Raw genomic sequence first — 18,319 nt, 5'->3', positions numbered from 1 at the left:
AAGATGAAGTTCTCAAGGTGAACACATACTTTCACTCTAGGGGTCAAACAACTAAAAATCAAGTCAGGAATCTTGGTGTGACACTAGAGTCAGACCTTAGTTTCAGTAGTCATGTCAAACAAATAACTAAATCAGCATACTATCATCTGAAAAATATTGCAAGAATTAGATGCTTTGTTTCCAGACAAGACTTAGAGAAACTTGTTCATGCTTTCATCACCAGCAGGGTGGATTATTGTAATGGGCTCCTCACTGGCCTTCCCAAAAAGACCATAAGACAGTTGCAGCTCATACAGAACGCTGCCGCCAGGATTCTGAGCAGAACCAGAAAATATGAACATATCACACCAGTCCTCAGGTCTTTACACTGGGTCCCAGTTAAATTTAGGATTGATTTTAAAATATTATTACTGGTATATAAATCATTCAATGGCCTAGGACCTCAATATATTGCAGATATGCTCACTGAATATAAACCCAACAGATCACTCAGATCATTAGGATCATATCAGCTTGAAATACCAAGGGTTCACTCTAAGCATGGCGAATCTGCTTTTAGCTATTATGCCAGCCGCAGCTGGAACCAGCTTCCAGAGGAGATCAGATGTGCTCCTACTGTAGTCACTTTTAAATAGACTCAAAACACATCTGTTTAGCTATGCATTTACTGAATGAGCACTGTGCCACTGTTCGTCCGACTGTTTGTACTGTACTGTATTTTAATGTGTTCTGTGTTTTAATTATTCTTATTTCTTTTTATTTTAATTTCTTCTATGTAAAGCACTTTGAATTGCCACTGTGTATGAAATGTGCTATATAAATAAACTTGCCTTGCCTTGCCTATGGTCTGAGATTCTCCACCAATAGAAAGAAGGCCTTGGGGAAGATGTTTCTAACGGTGGCGATATCTTGAGGAGGAGCAAAAAGAAAAAGATAACTGTACGGATGCTCATTGGGTACCTAGCGATAAGAAAAAGGTATAAGACCTGTAGGCTGGCCATTGTAAGTCAGATGAACAGTTAGCATCTTACTTTGTTGAATTGTTTAATGAAGTTAATTCTTCAGTGACTTTAAATCTGCCGCAACAATATCAGCCTAGCTGAATGTGTCCCCTTCTTTAGTACCATATAATTTACCTTTAATAAGATATGCAACAAGCAATCAGTAGAATGTTTAAGACTTCTCACCAAAATAAAACAAAATGCAATAAAATGAAAATTCTCATTACAAATAATTGAGGCCGTTGAGTTAATAATTTTATAGATTGATAAGTAATCCTGCAAAATGACTGTTTTCTCAAATAAAGCTTAAAGTGTATAAAACAGTGCTGGCCAGAATAAAACCAAATGGCACATGACCTATTAGATTTTAAATAACTTACACAAACAGAAAATTTCAGCAGTAAAGCTTTAGCTCCTTGATTGATGCTGTCACCCAGGGGTATCGCTTGTAATTGCTGGGGTTAAAATGCTTTCAAAAGATTTGGCTTTCTGCTCTAAATTAAGCTCTAGTGTAGGTCTTCCTTTGATAAATAAATCAAGCTTTTCTTTAAAAGTTAATTTTGAAAACAGCATGAAAAGTTAGCAATGATAACTAAGATTACTTGCGTTCTCTTCAATAGATTCACTCAACGCTGCATAACGATGATGCACTGGGAACCTTTGTTTTTGCCAACCACCATACTGCCCTACAAAGGCAAAGTACAGTAACTACGCCAACACTGAAACTGAGAAAAATTGCTTCAAAGTTTTCATACAGGCCAGCCAAACATGTTGTAGGTACAATAGTGTTGATACTTTTATGTAATACCTTAACAGGAAGGAAAATGTTATACATTAAAAAAAAAAAAGACCATTGATATGACCTTTGACCCTAAAAATGTAGATACTGCACTCTGCCTTTGTCTAACCTCAAGCAACTAAAACACTATTACAAAAGCAGAGTGCAGTATCTACAATTGAAATGTGTTAATCCAACTTTCTTTTTTTATTCCTTATACCTTTTCATTTGTTTTAATTAGTTTTATGTTTTGTTTATGGATGTTTATAGGTTGAGTGTTTAAAATGCTTGGTAGTAACCTTCATCCAGTGTATTCAAGAATAGTATTTTGTCGTAATGTCCCTGTCACATCAGTTTTAAATGATTCAATTGTCATTCTCATTATTTTCCCCAAAACATCCTGATAATTTTACACACAATCAAAATGCTGGTATTTTGGTTTGTGGATTTTTATTTTAATTGAAAATGAATTCATTAAATACCAAGGTTACTTAAAACAGCACTTAAAAATTCATATACATTTAACAACATAACTCAAACAGAATAACAAGGAGATGTTGTGTGTGTGTTTTGTTCTTTTCAAAAAAAAAAGCTTAATCAAAACACAGTATAACCTTCCTGAAAGTAGGATTATACGTTTTAGATAATAAACTGGTTACTGTACACTAAAGTGTAGAGTTATTATGGAGAAGGAATCTTTCTTGCCGAGTAAGTGTAATTGGTTGTGGTCTCATATGTCGGTGTAAGAACATCTTGCTCTACAAGCAAATGCAGAGTTGCTTACATGTGCCGTTTATGGAGCATTAATGTGGCTGTAGGCGTTACTACAGCCTCCATCCAGTTTGCAGATCAGAGATTAACTGACAACAGGTATTATCACGTGTATGTGGTTATGATCTGCAAGGTCTATGAGGAATTTGTGGTTCATGAGACATCCTGATATTAACTGCATCATATCAGAGCAGAAAAGGCGGATGATGAAGGATGGTGTGTGCACATGTGAAAATGTTTTTGTGAGAATAGGGGTGTGCACTTGTGTGTGTAAGTGCATATTTCTTTTCCTCCTCAATTCTCCTCAGCCAGATTCTCCCAAAAATGACGGCGGTTGGGGGGCATCATTGGGCAGAGCTTTGAGATGATGTCCATCTTCTTCTCCCTCTCTACCCCCTTGTCTCCAGGCCTCAACTGTCCAGGGTACTCCAAGGTTACCTATCAACCAAAATGTGTATATAATTGCAAGTGTTACAATGTTTATAGGTCTATAGTATGTGAAATACAAGTCTTACACTCTTACCTTCTTCATGAGGAAGTCGCATCGTGTGAACTCCTCTTCATCGTGCGACAGTTTGTAGAACATGCACCTGGAGCCCCTCCTCATCTGAATGACTGTCATTCTGGGCAGATTTGGCACATTCTTGACTTTGGTCACTGAGCAACCATTGCTCCATGCAAGGATGTTATTGCACTGAAGCTCCATCACATTTACTTTGCCTGAGTTGGAAGAGGCAATCACATCTTTGAAGTCCTGAAAGTCCAGGACGACACCTCCAGGTGGTTTCCTCATGGCTTTCTCCAGCCCATGGTGGAAGCTGTCAGCGCTCATGAAGGTGTGCCCTGTTTCAAAGTATTTCAGTGTGATGTCTTGGATTTTGTTAGTTGTGTTATTCACCAGCTTAACCAACGTGGTGAGCAGGACCCAGTTTTTGTTTTTTGAGCAGTTGTCCACCCAGTATGTCACATGTCGCACATCCCGCTCCTGATGGAGGGCAATGACATATGCAGATGCCACCTCTGCTGCTGTTCTCCCCGCAATGCCTTCATGCCATATCACAGACACAGTGTTCTTTTTAAAGGGTGACTTCTTGCCAACACAGGCAAAAGTCTCATGAAAGGCAGTGATTCTTCGAGTGAAGACTGCAGACTTCACTCCTGGCATACGGGGCAGCATAATGACCTTTTGGAGGTCAAGACTACGGATTACCTGGTCATCCACCTCTTCTCTTTCTGCATCCAATCTGTAGTGTTGCCTCCCTATCTCTGCTCTCCTCTTATGTTCCTCCCACTGTAGACAGGAATGGCATTGAGAATTCCCATCAGGCTGATGCTCTGTATTCAGGTGGATCTCATGCTGCAAGCAGTGCTCACACTCCTCCTCTCCCAGTTTAGTGAAGCTGATATTCAGTTCCTTCACAGCCTTCCTGTAAGTCTCGTAAGAGCATATTTGAAACCTCTGCCTGTAATCATTAAACATTGACCGGATGTTGATGTCACTGGGCAGATACCTCCTGTTTGGAGCATGCTCCCGCCTATAGTGGCTTATTGAGGGATGAAACGATTCAATGTGTTCAAATATTGGAGTCATGTCCACCTTGTTGCTGGGGGTATGTCTTCCCCTTCGGTCTTGAGGTGGTGCTAGAGTCGAGGAGGTGGCACTACCAAAAACAGTCACTATCAAGCGGTCATTTTTTGGGTGGTATCCTAAGGTGGACAAAAACATAGTCTTACACACCTCCTGTCGCTGGCCCAGGTGATCATTAAGATGATACTGGTATGACCGCTTTCGTTGAGTTGGACCACCTGTGGTGTATCGCTGTGTCTGCTGCTGTGAGATCATACGAAATATGAAGTGCTTCTTTTCAGGGTATGTCAGCTTTCCATATGCACCAAATATTTCCATCCTCTGGCCCTCTGTTATTTTCCTTATGCATTTTGTTCTGCACTGTGGGCCACAAGGCTTCCCAATCCGGGGAGTCTTTGGGTTGTCAGCTGCAGGCAGCTCTTGACAAGGAACAGGGGTGATAGTAGAAAAAAATCCTGAGCCTGAACTTTTTTCCCTGGGAGGTATGTGGGCCCCTAAGACAAGATATATGCCCTGATCAACATAATTGTCAAGCGGGATCCAGGGGTGTGCTCCCCTGGGAGAACATTTTGATAAATAGTCCCTTGGCAAGGTGCTGTGTTTTCACACTGCCTGCATCCTCGTCATAAAATCGGACCAGTACATTTAGAATCTTATTTGGGGTGGAACGGTACACAGAAGTCACGGTTCGGTTCATACCTCGGTTTAGACATCACGGTTCGGTACGAGTTCGGTACAATGGAGGGAAAAGCAAAACAAAAATGCAAATTGGTAATTGTACCTGAATTAATTTAAAAATAATTTGCTATATTTTAGATCAATATATTTGTTTTCCTTAAAATTTTAATTAACACTAACTTTATTCTCATCTTAATTATAAATTATTTTATAATATTATTTCTGTATAAAATAATACTACCATTAAAAACTAATTGGATTTTCTATTTAATCAATGTAGAATGTGTAACTTAAAAATAAACAGGTTAGTCCTCTGTTTGAGGACAAGAAATGAAAACCAATGCAATATGATGAATGTCCAAACGATGGCCTTACGACATTGTGAGGACCAGCGTGACTTTTTAACCAACAGAGTGAGGACATTTTTGGAAAGTGTGGACATTTTGGCTGGTCCTCACTTTGTCCCCTGTTAAATCACCTCTAAATGCCTTCTAGAAGCTTCTCACAGAAAGTCCTCAGTTTGGGTCAATGTTGAGAATTTAACTCGGAATTTCACACACTTTTGCACTCTTACTCCAACTATGGCCCAAAATCGGTACTGCACCCAAGTTATCTACAATCTTTTGGACTTATATGCCTAACCTTGTGGTATTTTTAAGGATTAAACCATTTAAAATTATTTCTGAAAACCTAACAGATTTCTGGGTTCAATATATTTTCTGAAATGTACAAAGCAAGGTCATATATACAGAAATGTCAAATGTTAGTATGCATGATGACTCTACCTGTTGCATGCCGAGGCTAATAATGTAAAGTAAATATAATCTGGAATGGTGAGATCATGCATTTCATATGGTATGGTAAAGTTGAGTGGCACAAATGCATGGTCATAGCTAGGTTATACACTAAGTATAAATCATAGTACTGTTGCCAGATGCCATTTTAAACATAACATCTGTATTACGTTTTTTTTAAATGCTTTTTATAAATTTTTCTTGCCTTCCATGGTTATATAAAAGCCTTGCATTGTTACTGGTTACTTTAAAGTTAAAAAGATTATGATTAAAATATGAATTTCCAAGTGGTAAGCTAAGTGAGATATTTCATTTACATATGTTTACTATACAGAGTTTCTTTAAACAGAGTTAGCTTCGCAGTTCAACAGCACAAACAGCCATTGCTATTGAGGTTTTTTTTTTTCTTCTGAAGACTAAAAGTGGACAGTCATGAGTAAAAATGCATTGTAACCCCTGACTCACGTTAAGTAGGTACCGATAATTCAAAAGTATAGACCAGTTGCTAGGTTGGATAGGATTACAATAGGAACTCCGGCACTATCTGACAGAGAAGGTGCCTATTTGACAGGCAGAGGTTTTTATTCATTTGAATAAGACTCCACGAGCGGTGGTAATTGACGGACTGAGATTTTAATGCAGTTGAATGGAACTTGCAGGAACTACGATAATTAATGGCACAGTACAAATTGTAAGTAAGTAGTAAAGAAGCATAAACTATTAAAGCAACAGACTCTCTGGAAGCACAATTTATCAGTCAAGCATGACCAATCAACACAACCTTATGCACACACGCCCATTAGCGCAAAACCACAGTATTTTCTTGCTATGAATATTAGGACCATATTGCTGTTCAAAGAGAGCTAAAACAAGTAGGTGTGAGCCAATGGGCCTCATGGCCGGGAGCTGTCATTGCTGTAATACTATCCCCTGGTGGCCCGGGGCGACTCCAAAAGACAGTTGGAAAACAGGATTCCTATGTAGCTTTGGGCCTCGTTTGTTTTGCTTAAAGCCTGGCTCCAAAGAGTTTCTTTATCTAAAAATTGCTATGACCCATATGACAAGGCTGGGCTGGTCATATTTTTAACCGCGCTGGTTTTTCTACATCAGTGTTACAGCCCATGGCTCAAACGGACCACAACAAAGAGGGGGAGACCACACCAGCATAAAAGTTAGACGTCTTTTATTGCTTACAAAACTTAGATAATAATTAAATATGTACAAAATATAGGTTAGCTGAATGGGTCACCGTGCAGCAGGCACTGGTGTCCCTGGAAGAGGGGAGAGAGGCAGATAGTTAGTGGCACAGCCTTTTAAACTGTCAGAGACACCGGCCCAGGTGCCCCTGATTGCAGGCCCGCCCACACTGACAACCAAGGGGACGTCACAATCAGCAATAAAAAGTAGAAGCCTAAATCTATGATTGACAGGCTCCGGAGCACTGGAGGCTCGTAGGCTTCCTGCCTTTTTGCCCTTTTAAGGAACAGGCTTCGTAGGAGGAGACAGAGCAGTCATGTTAACTTCACAGGCCACACAGGATCATTACTATGAATGGGGCTGAATGGGACCCACTGATCTCTATTACTTAGATCTATGGTCTGAGCTGTGACTATTGGAGCAGAGGGGCAACAGACAAACCAGGCCAAGGGGTGACCCATGTGCCCTAGAACACCACCAGGACAAAATGCTCCACACCAAGCAGCACCAAAATGAGGGGAGAGCTTGCGACAATTGCCCTGACAAACACTGCACATCTCTCATACAGTGGTGTAGCCAGTATATATATATATATATATATATATATATATATATATATATATATATAGTAATATGCTATATAAAAAAAACTAATAAAATATATATAGTAATAAAACTAATATAACAGTCAGAGGGACTGAAAATGCATCTGAAAAGGCAGAAAACTGATGCTACTGATAAAAATGATGTGAAAAATGTGCCAACTGAACATAAAAATAAACCTTAATTATGGAAACCACAGATACTCTGACTAACAGGAGATTCCAGTTGTTTGGATGTTCTTTAGAGGTAGGCTAGCTGATGCCCTCTCAGGCCTCGTTTGGGTCCACTTCTCATCTCATGGCAAACTAAGGAAACTCCAATCAAACAAGCCCAAAGTTTGTGATCACTTTTCTTTGTAAGTGTAACTTTGTAACTTTGTAAGAGGCTCCCCAGAGCTTTTCTCCCACTTCGCACTGGGTGTGATTTGCAATTGTAGGATGATACATACATTCCCGTACCCGTACATTCTTCCGCTGAGAGCTTGAATAATAGACACTCCAGCCCAGTTGGTGGCGGAGTAATACCGTACCTCACAGCACATCCAATACAAGTTGATGGACATCCAATACAAGTCAATGGAGTTGGACAAAAACTACGATAAAACCTGTTGGAAAGCATCTTTTGCAGCGATTTTTGTGTGAGCATATCAGTGAACACCCCTGACCACTCGGTGAGTTTCACGTCTTTGTAAACGAAAGTTAAATGCGTTAAAAGGAAGGATTGGGGGGGAAAGCGAAAGAAACCTAAAATTCTCGGGACAGCAGCATGTGTCCAAATTTTCATCTTAACCGTTCTATTTCATCACAAACGATCTGTAAACAGGGCTTTAAGTGTAAAATACTGAACTTGTCCTTTAAATTATGGATGAACTGCCTCAAAGTCAGGACTCTTTTGAGATCCTCTGGGCAAATATGCACACGCCTGCAATATCTCCAGACCAAGACACTATGGGGCCGATCTTGTGTTTCAAAGCGCATTTAAGTGGGAAGTGCGTGGGGTGGAGAAACACTCATGGCCAATGGCGGTGTATGTACGTACAAGAGCTTATTTCCTCCAACCAGACTCCGCAGCCGGGGCGAGGGGTTGTGGAGGAGTGGGGGGTGAACATGTAGCCTACGTTTATTTTGTTTGCATTTACAACCAAGCGAGTGCCGATCCACGCCACAGCAAGAGCCTATGACCTGTGAGAGCCTATAATGCTTAGGGAAGAACACAAGGCAGCGTGATGTAAATGAGGAAATTAATGTCAGCGGTTCTCCCATCAGAGCAGTCACCTCCTCTTGCTAAAAAAGGGCCGTGAAGAATCTCAGCACAGATACATTGCACAAAAGCTGAGAGAACTAGGACGGTTTATGTTGGCTGCCAAGGAGATTGATAAGCGTGCCAAAACTCTTAAAGACATTTGTGATCCAGCAAATTTTAAACTGGCAATTGAAGCAGCCAGACACGTGTCAAACTATGATGTAAACAAGAACGAATATGGAAAGCCATCTACAGCTGTTAAAATTGGGTTTTCACTCAAAGGGGCCACTGAAGCCTGGATAGGCCACTGCTTGATGGACTCTGTCAAAACTGAGAAGGCGGCAAAAAAGTGTTCTTAAACCTGTCTCCCTCAATGAAACTCAAATTAAGTATATTAAGTCTCAAAATCATTTTGCTATTTGATAAGTTATCATCTTGGATCACGGGGGGTCTAGCTGTGCTTACCTGCAGTCATGAATGAAGTGATGGAGACCTGCCTTTCCTCATTTGACTGCTGTTTGGATTTCATGTGATTTCTCATTGTGGTGATGATATTATAACTCAGATTAATTAATTAATTTAAACTCAAGTAATTCCTTTTTGTAAGATAACTTTCAAGTCATTCCAAACTTTGCGAGGTAGACGACAACATTATGTGATCAAACGCACACAACTTGTTAACACGCTCCACCCAGTGCATTTAATTAACTGCGAGTTAGTGCTTGGGATTTAACATGGATTTACATCTTTAACGGCCAGCAAAGCAGCGTAGTAAAATTTGAATATTCGTGCACACTAGGGCTGTCACTTTTGAGAAAAATCTAATTCGAACGGATATCAAATATCAAGCAATGTATTCGAATATATTCTAATATCGACGAGCCGTTTTTTGCAAATTCGGCAAACTACCTTATCTTTAACGGTTACTTTACAATCTACGGTGTAGAACCCAAAATATTTCCAGACACTACTTTTTAGATGAGTTGGGGTCATAATTGTCCGCTCAGGCTGGCCGTTCTGTGCGCTAGGCTATCTTTCATAATACAGGGTGGCTATTGGCTATTATTCGCTTGATTAAGCTATGATTTGGTCATGGGCCTGCGCTACAATACGTTTAGAGCAAACAATAAAATAAAAAACAAACGGTAAAAACAGTACATAGACTGTAAAAAATGCGCTACACGTGGCACTTTAAAAAACGGATAGTTTATTTACAGGTCGATTACGGATATTTCACGTCATGTTCGAATGCATATTTGAATATCGAATAAAAAGTGACAGCCCTAGTGCACACCCCTAACAGGGATCAGATTAGTTCAGCTTTGAGAATGAAACTAACCTGTTTGTTCCTCAGTTTCTTTTTCTTTCACTCTGAATGTTTCTTCAATATTCATCTCTTCACTCTCCTCTTTAATAAACGCCATCTTTGTTTGTTCCTCAGTTTCTTCATGTTTCACACTGAATGTTTCTTCAATCTTCATGTCTTCACTCTCCTCTTTAATAAACTCAATCTTTGTTTGTTCCTCAGTTTCTTGTTTCACACTGAATGTTTCTTCAATCTTCACGTCTTCACTCTCCTCTTTAATAAATGCCATCTTTGTTTGTTCCTCAGTATCTTCTTGTTTCACACTTAATGTTTCTTCAATCTTCATGTCTTCACTCTCCTCTTTAATAAATACCATCTGTATTGTATATTTATACAGTGTGACGTATACAGTATAGTCGCTTCACTGTGTGTTTGTCCTGTTTAAAATGAGAATAATTAACAGAAAGAAAAATAAATTCCAAACTAAATCTCTTTGTGCATCTCAATCAGCTCTAGTTCAGTAGTTCAGCAAACTAGTAAAGGAGCCAGTCAGATTTAATGTACTTAAATCACCTGATTAGACAAAAAAAACCTCCAAATTAGCACTACAAATTAATAAAAGAATGCAAATTTTAGAGACATTTAATATATTAGGCAGTTTAAGTATTTAATGATTTGTAGAAAAAGAAATATAGCACTTCGAATCATTTTGAAAAAGTATTTGATTCACTGCTCGCCAGAGACCGAATTGAAACGCACCTTTTGTTACTCACGAGTTTTCATTGTTACTTTACTCACACGACGTTAGTAAATGTTAGATAAAGCAATGCATTGTTAAACTGAATAATGCCTAAATCAGTAGGCGTCGCTTGAAGACGATTAAACGGTTTCTATCGCGTTAAACACCATAAAACACAAACCTTTCTTCAGCCGAATCACAACAGATGCGGGAGCGCGGCGCCGCCTTATGACGTCACACTCGGAGACCAAATTAAAAGTCCTGTTCACACGCTGCAGGTTATAATGACAAAAGTGCATAGAAAATTATGTAGAAAAAAATATATATAAAAGATGACACAACTCAGAGCTGAATGTATTGGTCAAATACATTTAATAACACTATGGTAAGTTAATAATACAGTTAAATAAAATTAAAGCAATTACACAATGCAGTCACTTTATTCTTTTGTCTTAATGAAATACTTATTATTACTTCTTTTTCCATTTGCACTCACATCTACAGGCAAAGTAGTTCATTGTCCCACCCATACAGTTTAGCCACCAACCTTTCCCTGAGATTTACTCCACTCCAGTGTCTCTCCGGTTCATCCACAGTCCCATAGTTATCAGTTCTTGCTGGTTCTTCAGTCTGCCATTGATCAGCATTAAATGGATAGTTTACCCACAGATGAAAATCCTCTCATCATTTACTCACCCTTATGTATGTATTTATTTTACAAAACAAAAATGAACAGTGTGGGTGACACTGTTAATTTTTGTTTTGTAAAATTACAGTAAAAACTGTCCAATTGCATTAGTAACAGACTATAATTATCCAAAATAGTATATCACCATAGCACATATGTTAAATTACCCTAAATCAAGACACAGCACACAATCTTCACAAACAAGTTTATATATATAAAATATAGAAAACATACGTTAAATAAATAAAATGAATGGGGAAATACCATTACTTCACAAGCAAGTAACAGGGTTCCTGTGGGTCCTTAACAATTTGGTTAACAAAACTTAAATTAACATTTTAATAGGCCTTAAATTTGGGGATGGAAAAACAGACTGCGGTCTGGATATATGCAAATAAATGTTGTTTGAGAGTGTAGTGAGGCCGAGCAGTTTAGCTTCAACCCTCAAACAAAAGCTTTTTCTTATTTTTTTCTTATGGCTACTTTATCATTATTTATTATTTTATGGCTTTAAAATGGGAAAAGTGACCCAAACAATGTCACTAACTGTTGAAAGATTATGAAGATATCATGAAAATAAATCTGCTGATTCTAGGACAATCATCATTTCAGGTATTTTTAGACTCAAATGAACTTTATATGTCCACATTTTTAATATGAGAAAGAGACAATGTCATGTATATGCATTTCAATACTGAAACATATATACATTTTATCACATTGGTCACTATTTAATCATATTTTTCAAATGAATTAATATCTGGTACAAATGATTTCTTCACCCAAACAGTTTTACCCTTTAGACTAAGTCTCATGGTCTTTAGTTATTTGCTAATATTTTCAGCACATCATTGGACAACATGTATTTACATATCTATTTCACCAATACATGAAACTGACATCTCTTTTATTAGTTGTATATATTTTATATAAAGTTAATAAAACTTTTATATATTAGCTCATCTATGAATATGATTTCTGTCTGAGTCCTGACGGATTGCTTTCCATTAGCTGTGAGGTGAAGACAACAACTCCCATGATACCACGCTCATTCATGGCCTCATCAAGCTACACGGTCTGCACCGCGAGACCACACACCTGTCAATTGAACAGTGAGACAAGATCTCATTGAGACTTGCAAGATCAAATGTGACTTGAGAAGAAAAACAAATGGAGGATGATTGACATTGTCAGCTGGTTCTCCTGGCACAAGTTCTGTTTTACGGGAAGAAAAACAAAGGAGAAAAAGGAATATGGATGATATTCTTTCTCAATACTCCACTTTCGTGGCATGTTTGTGGCTAGCAAGTTTCCGCTATAGAAGAAAGCAACATCTGATTGGTGAAGTTTGCTCGCTCTCATTGGCTCTTGCGAGTGTCACGTCAGAAGCAGCCCGATCAAGAGTCGTAAATATAAAAAATGTAATCGTAACGGCACCACACAATTGAGTATTATTTGGACTCTTCTTCACCTAGCTTTGTAAAACTAATGTTCAATTCTCGAACCACTTTGCGGTAAGCCTCATATGAACATTTTAGGCCAGGATTTTTCTCTATGAAGTCCTCATGCATGAACTTGACTGTTATGTCACTTGCTAGGTATCTTCGTTTCGGAGCATGTTGGCGTCTGTAGTGGCTAATGGAGGGCCCATATGATTCTATGTGATCCTTTATTGGGCCGTAGTTCAGTTTGTTTGAGGGGACATGCATCCCTCTTCTGTCCCTTGATGACATAACTGAGTCAAGCGACTCTGACTGCACAACCGTTGTGATGAATCGATCATTTTTGGGATGGTATCCGAGGGTTGCTATGAAAAACAGCTTGCAAACTTCATGGGATTGTCCATTCTCGTCTTTGAAGTGGTAAGAGTATGTCATTTTCCGGCGGCTGGTCCTTGAGTCCTTTTTTGTTGCTGCTTTGGAGATGCTGCTGAAAATCCATGATTTTCGTTCATGGAAGTTTCTGGACCAGTAGGCATCAAGTATTTCCTTGCGCCTATCATGTGAGATGTTGAAAGTACATTGCTTTGTGCATCTGTTTATGTCACATGGGACACCAAGAGGGGGAATCTTTGAGTTATTTGATGGTCGCTCACTTGCCTTTGGCGGTGAAATGCTGACTCTGGACTTTTTCTTGGGTGGCTCAGGGGATACAATCACTTCATCACCCGTGTTATCCTGAGATGGAATGTAGGTGGGTTCATTTTCGACTTTTGACTGGCCCATCATTTCATCAAATAAAGACAAAGCTGTCACAGCTGGTTTCTTGACATTATCTGGAAGAGAATCACAGTGTAATTGTTATTTTTGATGGTACCATATGATATTACAGCAAGAATGATGATTATTGACTGAAGCAATTTTGATGAATTTACTATTATTGTGAAACTAACAGTGTGTGCAGGATGCCCCCCACAAATAAACACACACACACACACACACACACACACACACACACACAGTATGCATGGCATATTCGATTTTTTTTTACTCTAAACTCACAAAACTATGACTGTAATGTTTGAATATGTCCAATCACATAAAAATCAAACCATAAAAACATACATAAAGGTCCAATATGTAATATATGTACTGTAATAAATCCAAAAATGACACTAATGCCTCATCAGATATTAAGGAAACATGTTAAGTTGAAATACTATCTTTTCTGACAACAATGCTAATCATCTAGTCAGTATTTTTTCTTTTTGAAATGTACATTCTGTGACGGAATTTATGTTTATGCTTTGGCCTGTGTGTTGTCATCAACTGCCCAGTTTGACAGCCAGACCAGGTTGCCAGATATACCTGTAAAACCGTAAACCCAGCGTGCTACAGCTGTAACATCAGTACAGCCTTGAAATCAGCAAACAAACGAACGGGATCAACGGAGATAGATTCTACCTGCCCTAAAAAATGGCATGTTTCTAATAGTTGCGTGACCAGAGACGTGACAAACCCCTGGTAAATATTGGAGATGTATTTGAAAGATGGAGACAGCTTAGAGCCCAAAACGACGCATTGTTGGCTTATTTCCTCCTGAACAGGTAAGCATTAGCTTCAGGCTAATTTATCACGGCTACTAGGGACGGGCATTTTTTGTCATTTCAACATTTGTGTACTCACATTGAATTATATAGCTAGAGTACCCGAGTTGGTTACTCGCAAAAACAATTGAGACACAGCTAGTAAAGTGATCCTGACTGGTCCTGGCTAACGCCGCCATGCTAACCCTGATAACTGCTAACGTTACCAGGCAAGCAGCCCATGGCTGTTTACAAAGTGTAGTTCAGCGGCCGGAGCCGACAATGGTGAGTTATTTTAAGCCATGAGAGGGGGGCTGTACATCGGGAAGAGAAGACTGTGAGTTTGCAGTGTGTTTAGCGATTGTTGCCGTAATTCTAAGCCAATGAAGTGTGTTCAGTCGGCGAGGTAGTGGTATTTTTAGCGGTTCCTATTGTAATTCTAAGCCGGGGAAGAGTGCCTGTTTGGCGTGTGGAGAGGACGGCGAGGTTGTAGGGTTTTTGGCGATTCTTACTGTAATTCTAAGCCGAAAAAGTGTGTCTGTCAGTTGGGTAACAGTTGGGCTTTTATGACTGTCAATATAGCCAGCATCAGAACGTTAGCAGCTCCACTGTGCTGTGAAGTAATGTCTGGCTATGTGAGACTAGCGTCTAGCAACATTGTTATGGATGCTGCGGTCTCAGCCTGGCAACCTCCGTGAACTTCTGGTGAACTTACGTTGGTTGCCGTGAACTCCTCCCCGTGAGTCTGGGGAGGAGGTGGCGGGGGAGACGACTCTCTCCAGTATTTAGAATTTGTACTGCAGTAACTATTAAACACTAGCTGTCAGTATTACACATTCATTTTGACCTTTAAGGTAATTTCTCTAGGTATTCCCCTATCCCAATGCTGTAAAAAAGCTAATGAGCTAGCTCATTAAAAGCTAATAAAAGTTAGAAAGAGCTAAACAGACAAAATTGACAAAAAAAGGGTTAAGAGGTTTAAAACTTACCAATTTTTGGTGCCTTGTTGTTTAAGGCAAGTTTCACCAGCATTTTTCCACGTAAAAGTGAAGCCATTTTGACAGTTACTTTCTTCTCTGAGAGAGGTTTTATAGCATACATACTGTATGCTATAAAACCTGACTCATGCCACTTAGCTAGTTGCAACAATGTTCATGCTGACACAAAGGCAAACTGCAGTATCATAGTGAAACCAAGGCAGACTGCAGTACGGGCAGATACTGCATTCTGCCTTGGTTTCACTCTGCTTTTCTATACAAACTGCAACTAAAAATGTAAATTTATATAAGAAATTTATTAGGTAGCCATATGAAATTTTAACAGATTGAAGAGCAGATCCTGCACTTTTTATTTGTGCAACATTTTTTTTTATACTTTATACTTTCTATACTCGAGGCAAGTTCAAATTCGCCAAATGAACGTCCTCATTGTTTGAACATTTTATTGTCGCCGGCAGGAAAGGAGGAGAAGACTGCAAGCAATCCTGCGGGAACCACCGGAACTTCCTGTAAATGCTCTTAAAGTCTGAACCATACAGAAAATGCTTTCACACTAGAAACGAACCAAACCTTTGTTCAGTTTGATCCGAACTGAGACCAAATTTCGTCCGTTTGGTCCGGGGGAGGTTTCACACCTGTAATTTTTATTTGGATCAAACTGAAAAGACAGAAAATCCGAACCATACAAAGTAAGTGTGAAAGGGCCCTAAGATTCGACCTTAAGTTCAGCTTATTTGCCATTTAAATAAAACTTTTTCTTTCAAAAGTAAAAGAGTTTAGAATGTGTTCAAAATTAACGGTCTTCCAAAAATTAACTATTTACTTCAATCAATCCCAGTAGAAATTCTACTGCATTATTTCAAACAGTTTGATAAGATAACCAAGTCATCTATTTGGAATGGGAAGCGACCCCGGTTTAATATGAGCAAATTGCAACAGCCGGTTGATAGAGGGGGGGTTGGGTCTTGCTAAATTTATATTTTATTATTACGCCTTCAGTTTAAAGGTGCCCTAGAATTTGAAATTGAATTTATCTTGGCATAGTTAAATAACAAGAGTTCAGTACATGGACATGACATACAGTGAGTCTCAAACACCATTGTTTTCTCCTTCTTATTTAAATCTTGTTTTTGAAAAACACCCCTGAAAAATAGGCGAATCTTCACATAACACCGACTGTGACGCAACAGTCGGGATCATTAATATGTACGCCTCCAAAAATTTGCATATGCTAGCCTATGTTCAAGGCCAGGCGGAACTGCGCAGACGAATCATCGTCCGAATCATTTTTCTTCGAGAGACATCATGGCTTGCAAACGAGCGAAGCATGGCAGTTGCTCAGTGTTTGGATGTACAAATGAACACAAAGGTATTTTATTAGTCCCTTCATCAGAGCCTCTGAAGAACCAGTGGGTTATGTGAATGTCTGATGTGTAATTGTTCAAGTTCAGACAGATAATCTTTCTCTCAAAGTCGTTCAATACTGTTTATGCATCAGTAAATCAAGCCAGTGACTAAACGATCAACTTCACGTCACTTCTCTTAGTAGGATGAAAATAATCTTACTTAAACTGTGATTAATATACAGATAGCGATCAAAGAACAATCCCTTTCCAATCGCCCAAGCTGTCAATCACACAGCGCGAGTTTATCTGGACACTTGCCAAAACTCGTTATGAAATCAATGACGCTGTTACACTGCACAACGAAGCTCTTACTGTACGTACATCATGTTTGCATTGGTGAAATCATTAGTGAGAGTGCAGAAACTGCGTTGCAATGATAAGATCTTCATTCACGCGATCAACAGGCTTACACTGAAGTCTCACAGCAGTGGGCGTTTACACTGAAGTCTCACAGCCAATCACAGCAGTGGGCGTTTACACTGAAGTCTCACACAGACACGCCCCTTCAAACAGAGCGTTCAAATCAGAGGCTAAAATCAGGCTAGGAAAAATGCCTTTTATTTCTAAATTATAACAAATTTTGATCTAAAAAACATACTAACATTATAAGGGCACCCCAGGAAACATTCTAAAATAAGAAAATAATCCATGCAATGGGACCTTTAAGACATCTGGCTCACTGGTCCCTTCCACCTGAGAGGGCCCCCCGCTTGGTTTAATATTGAACAAGCCATTCTGCTACCGCTGCCGCCACTACAATGCTTATCCACTAAATTACCTCAAACAGTAAAGTCTCATCCCATAATATCACATCTCCAGATAGTTTGGAAGAAAACAGCAAAAATATTTAAGTTTAACCCCTTTTTGAATACAGCTTCAAGTATCTGGATGAATCCCAAATTATGCATTGGAAAAATCAAACTTTCTGTGGAAGGATTGGTTAGCAAAGGGTATTTTGAAGTTAGGTGATGTTTATGAGAATAACATTTTGAAATCGTTTAACCAGTTAACTCAAACATTTGGACTTAATAAAACGCAGTTTTGGAGATACTTACAGCTGAGACACTTGTTATGTGGGACTTTTGGTTCTAGTAGTCAAGGTCCACCAGAAGATAATATTTTATCTATAATTCTAGAAGCATGGGGTAGAGGACATGAGGCATCAGTATATTATAGATGGATAATGGAGAAAGTAGGTTATAGTTTCCATTCTGTTAGTAAAATAGTCTGGAGCAAGGATTTGAATGTCTCAATAAGTGATGAGGATTGGACCAAAAATATGAAAAAATTGTAAAGTAATGTCAAGGAATTTGGGAGTACGACTTATACAGTTTAAAATATTGAATCATTTTTATTGGAACCCGAGCAGGTTATTTAGGGCCAATCTCATTTCTCTGTCTTACCCCTTCCCCTTTCCCTTCCCCTACAACTTTGTCTGCGTCTTCCCCTTGCCCCTCGATACCGAGTGAAGGGGGGTAGGGGTAAGAACGTTCCACTAAGAAATG

At 39.1% G+C, this 18,319-nt stretch overlaps 2 protein-coding genes across 3 annotated transcripts in view; both read right to left on the bottom strand.

Annotated features, from left to right (window-relative positions):
• Positions 1–1,971: 1,971 nt before the first annotated feature.
• On the bottom strand, positions 1,972–10,938 carry LOC311289210 (uncharacterized protein). The gene is made up of 4 exons (XM_084407028.1): positions 10,879–10,938; positions 9,992–10,395; positions 3,074–4,632; positions 1,972–2,988 (listed from the first exon to the last, which is right to left on the bottom strand). The coding sequence occupies exons 2-4, from the start codon at positions 10,332–10,334 to the stop codon at positions 2,845–2,847; spliced, it is 2,046 nt and encodes a 681-aa protein (XP_084263154.1). The 5' UTR covers positions 10,335–10,395; positions 10,879–10,938; the 3' UTR covers positions 1,972–2,844.
• Positions 10,939–12,000: 1,062 nt separating this feature from the next.
• The window catches only part of LOC311289202 (uncharacterized protein), a 31,728-nt gene continuing 25,409 nt past the window's right edge, over positions 12,001–18,319 (bottom strand). For both annotated transcript variants that reach the window (XM_084407006.1, XM_084407005.1), the window contains exon 3: positions 12,001–13,660. In XM_084407006.1, coding sequence (XP_084263132.1) covers positions 12,837–13,660 — 824 coding nt within the window. In that variant the 3' untranslated portion in view covers positions 12,001–12,836. The remainder of the gene's footprint in view (positions 13,661–18,319) is intronic.

Source organism: Rutilus rutilus, assembly GCF_951802725.1.
Source record: "Rutilus rutilus genome assembly, chromosome: 4".
NCBI lineage: Eukaryota > Metazoa > Chordata > Actinopteri > Cypriniformes > Leuciscidae > Rutilus > Rutilus rutilus.
Note: the sequence above shows the minus strand (reverse complement) of the source record. Positions and strands in the feature narration are given on the sequence as shown.